General features: G+C 38.5%; 1 protein-coding gene across 1 annotated transcript in view; it reads left to right on the forward strand.

Moving 5' to 3' along the window:
• The window catches only part of tspan18b (tetraspanin 18b), a 34,023-nt gene that overhangs the window by 10,712 nt on the left and 10,752 nt on the right, over nt 1–12,559 (forward strand). The window contains exon 2 of the mRNA XM_056765485.1: nt 7,439–7,516. Within this exon, the coding sequence (XP_056621463.1) occupies nt 7,514–7,516 (3 nt within the window). The 5' untranslated portion in view covers nt 7,439–7,513. The remainder of the gene's footprint in view (nt 1–7,438; nt 7,517–12,559) is intronic.

Raw genomic sequence — 12,559 nt, forward strand, 5'->3', positions numbered from 1 at the left:
GCCAAACACTGCCTTGCATATGTTGTGAAACATCCGAGTCTGGGATCTGTTCTTTCAACATTTTAAGCACAATCATTTGTTGTCTGGCTGTCTATCCATCATCTTTTCCTTTGGAAACCAATTGACTTGTGTTTCTTCTGAGACCTCTTCTTGGATGCCCTCCAAATGATCTCATGCTCCATCGTTTCTCTGACTCCTTCTCGTGTGCCATAAATCCTTGTGATGTAATCACTGCCGTTCCCACAGCTGCTGCGTTGCAGAGTTACCAGTTAACCTTAAGCTTTCATATATGATCGACTTCTTTATTCCCCTGATTCACACAAGCCTGTACTGAAAGTTCTTTTCAGTTTAGACTGAAATCTTTCCAAGTTTTGATTAGGGATGGAAATAGGGACCTGCAATATGTTATTATATGCGATTATGCGTTCCTGTAGCTTTGTGACAGCAGCCTGAATGTTATGGGTTTGATTCCCAAGGATCACACATTAGGGGCCTTTTGCAGTGTTTAGCAAGACAAAAGAGACTGAATTTAAAAGCCCCCTCTGAGTGTTGACTTGACAGTGCGTCTGGTACCTGTATTTGTGCCTGAAGATTTTGTCTGACCTTAGTATTTTTGTGTTTGTTGTGTCTCTTCTCGTATGGCCAGAGGGAGGAATGCTTCTGAAAGCGCAGAGAGGTTTTACGAGATCTCACTGTGGAAAAATGTCTGGCCGTTTTGCCACCTACCCCTCCCAGACCAGCCTCCTCGTGAGATCCTGTAAAAAGCAGGATATCTACGCCAGGATGTCTTGTTCTCGTCTTCCTGGGGGGAATGGGTTTGCAGGAAATTGTGAGGCAGGAACATTTTATGAACACGTTAAAGGAGAAATAAGAGTTTCGTCGAAAGGAGCTGGGAAATCTTACTTGGCGCTTGTTTTATCATCTCAGAATCAAAGGCTTTTTGTAATTGTAGTTTTTAAGAACAACAAATTTTTTGACGCAACATTTATAAGCTCACGGGGAGTTTAAGTGATTCCCAAAAAGAATATTCTGCCATTATTTACTCACCCTTTATGACTTTGTTTCTTCGGCAGAACACAAAAGAAGATATTTTGAAGAGTGTTGTTAACCAAACAGCACGGTACCTATTGACTTGCATTGCTTTTGTGTCCATTAAGGTTGGGCCGATAGACGATGCCATCGATGGTGAGCCGTTATTGTGATTCCAGCAAATGTTTCACTTTCATCACGTGACTCATGCTGCTATGTGCTGCGGGCTGCAGACGAGCTGTAAACAAATATAAGACTAGGTGGGATTTAAGCTCGCATGCACTGTACAGATCAGACTGACCTGACTTTATAACTGTGGAGCTCGCGCTGTATAAAGAGGATGCACAGTTTTCGCCGAATCACGTGACTTTATAACTGTATAAAGAAGACGCGCGTCTGCGCAGCCTGCGTTGTATAAAGACTTGTGTCTGTGCAGTCCATGTTGTATAAAGAAGACACGTGTCTGTGCAGCCCATGTTGTATAAAGAAGACGCGTTTCTGCGCAGCCACGTGGTATATAGACTTGTGTCTGTGCAGTCCGTGTTGTATAAAGAAGACGCGTGTCTGTGCAGCACACGTGGTATAAAGTATACGCGTGTCCATCACGATGTTTCACAGTAGACATCGCCCGATGCCAATTTGTAAGACATCACCCAACCCTAGTTTCCATAAAATAAAAGTGAACGGGTGCCGCTGCTGTTTGGTTACTAACTTTCTTCAAAATATCTGCGTTTGTGCTTTATGGAAGGAAGTCATACAGGTTTGAAATGGCAAGAGTGAAAATAATGATATAAAATTGTCGGAAATATCACCTTAACATACATCTGTTCCTTCAAAAACCATGTAGATGAAGACATTTTATTTATGTTACACAAACATTAGATATTTGTTGCCTCCATTCCTTTACAAATTCTGCGTTTGACAACCTATGGCGTCTGGTTCTGGACACCACTTAAATGTGTTTAGATTGTTAAGCAGTTATTTACAAGCAGGCCCCACCATTGAGCTTTTCCCCGATGAGCAAATTATCCACTTCTGAGGCTTCATGTGTTTATAACCCAGCATGACTTGTGCTCTCCGTGCTCCGGTTGTGCCCGTGAAATGGGTGCAGTGCCGCATTACCATAAGCCTCCAGCTATGTCAAATCTTTGTCTAGATCAATTATAACCTCAAGCTCCTCTTCAGAATCTCTGTCTGACAGATGCCACCATTATAAATGCATATATCAAAATCTCGCATGCTCACACGTGAAGACCACTGATTAGTCGTCTTGAGAGTGGAACGTGGGTGGAGAGAGGATTTGAGTGTGGGTTTTTTTTACTGTCATTTGTAGAATATAATGGGGTGAATTTTTGTGCTCAACCTTTTAAAAACGATTACCTAATTTGAGACGTGCACCTAACAAGACATTTTCTGCTTTCTGGAGGAAACCTTCAAAGAGTTTGCATGCATTATTTATAAGCTTATTGAAGAATGCACCTTATTCACAAGATTCAGCAATATTTGCCAGTTCATTGGTGGTAAACAGAATTTTAAGACAGATGTTTACCATTTCTGTTGATCAAAGCTGCATTTGCTTACTCGCTAATTTAGTTGTTTGCATGTAACATGCGACTCTCGATTCAGCGAGCCCAAATCATTCCTCCGTCTTGTGTGGTGATCTGCTGTGCTGTTTTCATACGGTGAAGGGGATTACACTCACAGCAGAGAATGTTTGGTGTTGACACAGCATGCAGCTTGGTTAGTCCTCTAAATCCCTCGCTCTTGCCGAGACCAAACAGCTAAATCTGCTCATTTTTCAGACCAACAGCCTTGGGAATATTAACCGGCTGGACGAAAGACCTGTGTTTGTGAAAGTGACTTAACGTGAAGTAGTTCCTGGTTTTAATTACGGAAAACTTGTGAGCCAGGAGTGCTTCCTGTCCGACAGAGTGTGCTTTGAATTTTTACGATTTTTAAATAAACAGACATCCTACAACAAACGAGAGACGTATTAGCGCTAGAATCCAATTTTTTATCACAATTTTAGTCACTGCCGGTGTTGACATTCAACATTTTGACCTGTTGGGGGAAAAGTGACTTGTTGCCACTGTAAGATTCAACATCATGACTGGTATATGGTGTATAGGATGGATTTTAATGAGGTTCTGAAATTGACAACAGATGTGGGCTTTACACATACTTAAGAAGGTAGTCTGACGCAGAGCTGAAAAAATGTGGAGGATAGTCATGACATTTTTCGGTGACTTCAGAACAGCAGTTCAGGTATATTACGAAGTGAAAAAAGATATTTGGTATTCTTAATCTTTTTTATATTCATATTGTTTCATACACATTTATATGATTATATTTATTTATATACATAATAAATTGTCATCTTTTAATGACTGATATTCTGGCTGTTGAGGAAATTTAATCATGAAAATAAAGAGCATTTTATCTCCCAGGCTTATTTCTGTCTTTATCCTCCTGTGGTTTTTTAGTTTGCTTTTCTTTCTGTTGTTTGTGTAGCCTAAATCTCATCGCTGTTTCCTTCAACAGAAGATCACTTTATTTCTTCAGGATCATTTTACACCCAGTCGTCCACTCTGTTTATCTAGTTGAGATGTTATTGAATAAAGACTTTTATTAAAACCAGGCCTAGTTGCACACTTAAAACAATGACCCAGGATATACAGCACATAGCAGTGAAAATAGTAAATAAATGATCAGTGATTGCTCGTTTTGATCGCCCCACATTTACATTTATGCATTTGGCACTTGTGTAAAATGCACTTTTATCCAAAGCGACTTTTATACACTATACATTTGTTTCTGACAATTTGCAATCCCCTGGGATCGAATTCATGACCTTGGCGATGCTAGCGCCATGCTCTAACCACTTAGCCACAGAAAAGCTTTTAATTTTTTTATAATGTTGAGTTTTTTGATCTAACAATCATTATATATTTGTAGTACAGTAATGTATGAAGTGTTGCATTATGTGGGCCATACTAGTTAAAATGTGACTTTTTACGTTTTTATATGTTTTTTTTTGTACCTCTCTGTTTTCATTTCTCCAATTAGAGAACCCGACCCCCCACACCCTAAAACCCCTTTGGCCCAGTCCAACAGGTCCTCTTTTAATCGCTCCTCGCTTTGTTAATCTCCTCATCCCCCAGAGACCGACTGCTTTGGCCTTGAGGCCTGGACAGGGAGAGGAGCTGAGAGGTTTTAGTGAAAGACAGGAACAGAATGCTTGTAGAAAATGTGTCTACAGGGCTGGTCATTATCACAGCTTTTAACTTTCGCCAGGAGCTGAAGCATAGTGCTACAGGTCTCTCTCAACACTTAGACAGTCTCCTTTCCTCATGGGATTATACTTAAAGGCCCTGTTAGACACCTGCTGAAAGGTTATAGGAAACCTGGATAGTGCCAAGGCTTGTCAAACAGATCCTGCAAGAGAGAGGCATGTTTCAATCAGGTTTAAATTTGAGTTCAGTTTATAACGCAATTGAGCCGAGTGGTTTACATTATTTCACCAAGTTTGATAATCAAATTTAATGTTTGCAGGTATAAAAGTGTTCGACCCATTCACATCTAAATTAGCTTTTAATTTAAATATTAAAGCAATGCACTGCAGAACGTCCCAAGGAGGTTTTATTAAAATGTCAGATCTACAATAAAATTGAACGTGGGTCAGTGCAGTGAACATCTTTCTTCACAATATCGTCTTTTGTGTTCTTCGGAAGAAAGTCGTTAAGGTTTGAAATGACAATAGAGTGAGTAAATGATGACAGAATTTTCTTTTTTGGGCGAACTATTACTTTAACTAGACATACAGATGTGTTGTTTCAAGAGTTTCTAGAGTGTATAAAAAATCAAACACTGTTTTGGCTTGATTTAATGCGGGGATGTGCCCATATGAAAAAGTTAACTGAGTGCCCCTCCTAAAAATGGGTGCATGATGACCCTACATGCGTTCTGTCAATATGATATGCATAAATTGTTTTGATATGTCCCACATACATCGACATTTGACTAACTAATACAATTTGACACAGTTTATGCTCTTCAACTTAAAAATGCTCTTTTAGTTAACAAGAAAGGAAGAAGGATGACTAAACCGTTGGCAGTCCTGACTATAGAGACATTCCTCCAGAGAGACAGACGTCCTGTAGGATGTGTCACTCATTGTGTTTGTAAATAGTATAGCTGTAGCATGATCATAACAGGAGGTAGGGTAGGGCTCTGAAGCTGACTGGAACTGTATGATGACAAATAACAACAAGCACATCCTTTATTTGCCAGCCACCCACCCAATGACCAACACACTCTATTAAATGTGAACTTTAAGTCATTCTGCATTGTTCCAATCTACAGTAGATTGAAGCGGGACCTTTAGCTCAGAGGCAGAAAAGCATAACGCAGTTGCCCTTTGAGAGGTTTTGTTCAAACCCCTTGTGATCTTTGAAGATGGAAACAGTGTTTGCAGTTGTATAGAACGCAATTAAAAAGCTCCAGCTCCCCTCAGACTGTGGGGTCAGAAGAAACAAATCAATTTAGCAGGCGATGACCAATCTGGGTACACCGAGGTCGATCTTAAATGCCATTGATTTGGGAATGAAAGCGTTTTGTGTTAAGCCGTCTTCGAGAGTGGATGCAAATGAGGGCTATTGTGTTTGAGGTTCCTCGGCTTGACCCACGAAAACCTGCTTCTCTTTCCTCTTCATTGTGTGGTCCTACTTCTCATTTATATGCTCATGAGCCTCTTCTTGTGCCCACAGTTTCGCATCTGCGGTAACACAGATAAAGCCACCCACCTTTGCAGTGGAAATCATTCCACAAGTATTTTTCAGTTCATTGTCGCCGATTCATAAAAAACGTGTTTTAAAAGGATAGTTCAACCCAAAAATGTAAATGTTGCCATAACTTACTTATTTTCATGTCGTTCAAAACCTGTATGACTGTCTTCTGCAGAAAACAAAAGAAGATATTTTGAAGAATGTTGGTAACCAAAACAACATTGGTCCACATTGACCATTGAAAAGACACGAAGCCACTTAGACTTTTCTCAAAATATCTTCTTTTGTGTTCCACATATTTTAAATGGCATGAGGCTAAAAAAATGATTACATATTTTTTATTTTTTAGGGTTAACGATTCCTTTAAGCTTTAACCAAAATATAGAGATTTGAGATGAGATGGAGCGATAACTACACATCAGGACCATGGCACAGTTTTAAAAGTTAAAATCAGACTTGTTGCTTCTATGAAAATCTAATTATATCCCTTTGTAGGTCTGTCTAAAAGGTTTAAATTTTATTTCTATAATAAATTTCTTTCTGGAAGTAATAAATTGAGTATTTCTTCTAGAAATGGACCCGTTGCACTATTAGTGCTTCACCTTCTCCTTCGCAGTGTTGCTATGGAAACCGAACAGTAGCGACAGTTCTCACCGTGACAGTTGTTTTATGAACTAATGGTGCTCTAAACGTTGGTTTCTGCCTCTGGTAATGGTTAGAGAACAGTGGGATTCTGGTCTACAGGGTCACACTTAAACAGACCACAGTAGATAAAGCACACAGAGTGGTTTTAAACCACACAGAGTTTCTCTACTAAACGCTTGCCTTCTCAAAAGAAATGTGTCCATTTGTCTTTGTTTCAGATAAACATACACTGGATTTTATTTTGTGGTGTTTCATTTTGTAGTCGAAGGAAAGACCTACTCCATTTAGACAAAGCTTCATGTTGTTGTCATTGAAACAATGCTCCAGAGATTACGCTCGTGGCTACCAGGACATTACAATTTTAACTGGCCAATCGCTTCTGGGGATGTGGGACACTTGTGGCGAAGCATTATGAGCCACGGAAAGAGAAAGTTAAAGCTTGTAGCACGCAGTTGGTGATCGACTCTGTTGGTGAGCATCAGTCACAGGTAATTATCCAGGAATGCTGTCGGTGATAAATTATTCACAACCTCTGACAGAAATCAAGATTAGTCGTGAAACAGGCCAAATGTGATCCGTTCGGTATCTAACAATAAACAGCAAGTCAATAAACGCAGAGATTAAACTCAGCTGGTAACTAACGGCAGCCATTAATATTTCACCTGCTTTAGTTTCTGGTTTAGTTTGATTAAAGCTCGTGGGACGCACGTTCTGTCTCATTTCATATTTGTACCCGGGCGGCCAAGTGAAAAATTCACGCACATGCTGTTTCAGAGTAGTGCACTGCAGGGAGCATCATTAATAATGAATCTTCAATCTCATCTCACACCAAGAGTCGTATTTACTACCTGCCCGGTGCCAAGCTCTCTATTTGAGTGGAGAAGTGCTGCTTTCCTGCCTGACACCGTTTGTGTGTGTATGAATGTGCTCAGGTGCCTTTACATACGTGTTCTGACCTCTGCTTGTGTTTCTTTTCACAGCTAATTGGAACAGGAGGAGAGAGAGCAGAGAAACGGCATCCTTTGACCTGAATCCTGAACCGCTTACAAGAACTCATGGTTGGTATTTCGGCTTATTTACATATACAGAGCATCTGTGGGTCGTGTTAAGTATTGTTCACATGTGAATAAAAATATGTCGATTTTACTCATGTCAATCTACATACGTGTGCTGTTTCGTGGAACAAAAACAAGATATTTATATAGGCTGTAAAATATGTGTTTGAGTGAGTAAATAATAAGACTCAACTATTCTTGTAACCTTGCCTCCAAATTTATGAAATCTTTTTAATGTCTTTCGTCTCACACCTCTCACGTCTATTATGGCCACAATCAATACATTTTGCATTTCAACTGTATAAATAGGATTTGGTGAGGTCAGGGGACGGGGATTATGTTTTACATAATAGCTCTATAGATTTTTCAATTCCACATTAATTCAGTCTTTGAGGTTTTCCTACAGTTTCTTGCACCATTTTGACAATTTTTTTATTTAAAAAGAAAAGCAACATCATTGAAGTGAACGGAAATGAAGTTGAATTGTGTTGTTGACAGCCTTGTTGGGTGCACAGAGCTGTTGTGACACTGTCAACAGCGGGAGATGTTTGTCTTATACTGAAGCAGCATCTATTATTTCTCTCTGTCATGGCTGTGAGCTGCCGGTCTTTGTGTGGAACTGATTTGCATTGAAACTCAGTGCATTGAAATTCAACACACACACCAGCAGTACACACATGTGCTCCAGGAGTTAAAGGTCTCTCTGACAGAGATGCATCATCTTGACTCTCGACCCTCAAATGCCAAATCGGCAAAATCCTTTATTAATAAAGATATGTGGGTTGCCTTTTCTTTTTGCCCTGTATTATTTTTACATTGGCATCTACAAGGAACAAAACCGGATACATTTGTAGTTATTAAAACTAGTTATTAATATGCAATCTCTATGTTGTGTATTGGCCTAAGAGTCAAATTCTGCACACTTTTAGCCGGGGAAGGAGAAAGCATTTTAACAAATATGAATACACTATACAAATCACCATGCTGAGTGAAAAAAGCAAGACTTGCATTCCTTTGATTTAGTTATATTAAGAAGATACTGAGAAAGCTTTTTTCATATTTAGTCCATCTTTCGTTGTCACCGCAGTCTTGTTAGAAAAATGAACTCCATTTATTAGTCTTTTCTGTTAGTTCTTTGTGACTGGAAAAGCACATGATTTCAGTTAATATGTTTATTATGGCACAAATGCTTGAGAAATGTAATCTCGCTTGGAGGAATGAATCCGCTCAATTGAATAGTTGAACATCACAATTCCCCAAACCACTGCATACCAACAGCTATATTAACCTATCTATATTCCCCTATATTTACACATAACTACATCACTTTCATCTACTGTCCAACATGTATCAGTTAATGAACTGCAGCAACACGAATGTCAAAAAATCGCTTTAAACCCCAAACACCTGAGGTTTTCCTCCAGATGGTATGTTGACAGGCCTGTGAGTGAATGCTCATTAGACAAATGCTAGTCCAAGCTGTGCTCCATCTGCAGTAGACCGCCGTGTGTTTGCTCTGACAGGAACTAGTGTTAAGTGAATATGTCAGACGTCATTTAAAAACAAAGGGCTGTCCACCTGTATGTCCTTCTGTCCTGACCTCCACCCAGGGTCCTAAATGAATTATTCATCATAGACATCAGTGGAAAATGTACGAACAGAAGCGGATGGCAGGTTTTTCTCAAGAACGCCATGTGGTGACACATATGTGGAATATTCGCATAAGGCAACCAAAATGAGAAGCAAAATTGATTAAATTTACAAAATGATGTGTCTTTTTGAAGGGTGTAGTATCATAGAGTGAGAGAGAGATGTCTCATGGATGATGCCTGTTACTATATGCTAGGCAAAGCCATATCAACAACAATATAGATTTTAATTAGTAATGTATAATGCATGGCCAAAAAAGGAAAAATCATAGGGTGTAAATTTTCATAAGTCACTCAATTGGACCCTTCCTCTTCCTTTCTAGCTCAGACTGGAAAAAACTTGTCCTCCCCGCACTTGAATATATCTCCTGAAATCCCAAACATGTTACCTCTACTACCTGAAATAGTCTTAGTCAAAATATTGCTTTGCAATATTATTTTTTCTTCCATTATTTCTGTTTTGCTTCTTGGCAAAAATATACATTCTTCCTTCATCGAAGATCAACCAGGTCCAAGATGGAAAGAGTAAAATCAGAGCTCAGTAAAAGTGTGGGGAGTAGACTGTTTGAATTTTAGGTTCTTTAGTCTGTGATGTTTGGTGTGAAGCGAAAGGGAGGGGAGAAGATATGTGCTCCATAGGAAAACAAACCAAATGTAGACACTCTTGATTACTTAGTATTGACATTTCAAACACAGTATTTGTGGACAAACTTTCTACATGTGTTTTTTCTTCACATCACAGTTAAGCACTTATGCCATCCTCACTCTCTTGGTCCTGCCAGTGTTTGTATTGACCAACACTAAATTCCTAAAGCTATTTACACTTAAGAGCTGTTCACACTATGGAAGATAACAATAACTATAAAAATAAAGTTATTAAAATCGCTCTTAATTTTAGGAGAAAAGCAAGATTGACATCACAACTTCTACGTAAAGATACAGAGGACGATATCGTTGGGATCATTTTCAGAAAGTTATTTATTTCTAGCTGATGGACGATAAAACATACTTTTAAATGGAGTTTGTCTCTAATGTTTGGCTATTGATGATCGCGACACAGGTTTAATGTTTAAATTGAAGACTGTCGCAGGCGGAAAACTGTGTGTTTTCGGCAGGATATTATATACTGATGAAACGCTTAAAAAATGAAGAAAAAATGTACTTCAATTGTTAATACCTAAAAATGATGTTTGTCCACCTTTAAACATTCTGTCATCTACAGTACATTTAATTACAAACTTTTTTTTCAGGTGTAAACTAAATATAAAATATAGTTAAAGTTATCGTTATAATGTGAACGCCCCTTAACAGTGTTTAAATCACCGAAGGTCGCCAACTCATTGTACTGTTGGAGGCTTTGGCGTACTTAAATTTTATATCCAAAGAAAATCAGTTTATTGTGAATGCCCCTTTCGCTTCTTTATGCAGCTCAGCACAGAGATCCATTGTAATGTCATTGAACCGCAAAACCCTAAACAAAATGAAACACATAATTTTCCACAGTCAATCAAAGTTCCTGGTAAGGTTCCCTAGATTAGAATACATTCATTGTTGGACATTCACAGCCCAGGATATCAGATGCGTATGCAGAGTGGGATGTTTTTGATTATCAAGCAAACGATAATGCAGCTGTAAATATGACGTTTTTTAATGCTAAGATCTGTAGGAACACCACAGAAACTTTTTAAAATACTTGCCGAGGTCTGTCAATGTAACCGTCATTTAATAGCTTGAAATGGTAAGATAGTGTTGGCTAAATAACCAGTAGTACAAGTGAATTAACGTTTAATTGCATAAAAAGGGAAAGTCCAGTGTCTTGGGAAATTCCTGTTGTACTAATAAACAAGTGTTGATGTGATCACACCAAGTGTGGGATAGGAAAGTGTTTTAAGAGGCACAAAGATCCTTCCAAGACAAAAGGAGAAGATGCTTCAACCCATGAATGTCTTATTGATCTGGGTTAGCTACTGATCTTCTTTACCTGGGATTAATAACTGCGCCAAGCAGAAAGAGCTGCAGGAGGGTGTTTTTTCTAACTAAGAATTCCTCTCACGTAGTATTCCTGTAAAGTCGCGCATGTTTCTTATCAATATCATTTATCCTTCATGTAAATGGATTAAATTTCATAGCTTGCCAGTCATGACTCATACAATAAGTTAGTGCTTGGCAAATTTCCTTTTTTATTCATCTTCGCTTTGCCAACACTGACCATTTCCCGAATCCGCCGGGTTTCTCTCATCAGTCAATGCTGTGCATTCATCAACCTACTGGCAAAGATAAAGTAGCTTCATTCATTTGAATCCGGCACCTGCATCTGAACAGTGATCTCTTTAATGAACTCCATTTCTTATCCCGTCATTTTTTATTTTGATATATTCAGAATCTTATCACCATTATAAGCATAAGGCCCTTGAATACTAATACAACCGTCTATGCATCCAGCGACTAGACAGTGAACGCATGTTAGATTTCACTAGAGACTTTCTGTATATCAGCTCATTGTTTTTGTGTGTCCGCTGGCTCGCTGAATGAGCTTTGGCACTGCGGGTCTATTGTGTCCCATCCAACATTTAGATTCTCCTTCAAAGGACAAGAAATCCAATGGTTTCATCAGTCTGTTTCATTTAGATGATCATTGATGAAGCACTAAAAGCTTTAGGCTCATTACAGAGCACAGTTTTAATGAATTATAGCACATATGGCGTTCATTAGAGAGTTTTCTGATACATGAGGTACCTGGCCTGTCCATGAACATGCTGCAGCTACTTAGCTTTTAAAGAAATCAAAGCAAGACAGCATGTGAGAAATTAGGCTCTGTTTGGAGGTTCATTAGGGACAGTATATAACTGAAGGGTAGAACATGCCAACATTAAAAAGATAGTTCACCCAAAAAAAAATCTGTCATCATTTACTTGTTTCTAACATGTATCAATTTCTTTGTTCCAATGAACACAGAGAAAGATATTTGGAAGAATGTTAGCAATTTTCAGTTCTGGGACATCATCCACTCTCATAGTAATATATCATCATCCACTACCAAAATAAATTGTATTTTTTGTTCTGTTAAACATATAATGAGATATCTTGAAGAATTTAGGAAGTTCTCGAGCACCTTTAACTACCCATTATTCTTCCTACAATAGTAGGTCCCGAAACTGAAAATGACTAGCATTCTTCCAAATTTCTTTCTCTGTGTACATCGGAACGAAGTAATTTATACAGGTATGAAATAATCTGTCGTAAAAATGTTCTACTCACAAAAACAAGATAGCATGAAATATTAAGACTCAACGCTAAAAATTTTCTAAAATATTTTCAATTTTCGCTTTGTTTTTCCTCAATCTTAGCATTGTTCAGTCAATCCCATCTCCCAAAGTCAATCATAGCATACCGTTTA

The sequence above is a fragment of the Triplophysa dalaica genome, chromosome 14, assembly GCF_015846415.1.
Source record: "Triplophysa dalaica isolate WHDGS20190420 chromosome 14, ASM1584641v1, whole genome shotgun sequence".
Lineage (NCBI taxonomy): Eukaryota > Metazoa > Chordata > Actinopteri > Cypriniformes > Nemacheilidae > Triplophysa > Triplophysa dalaica.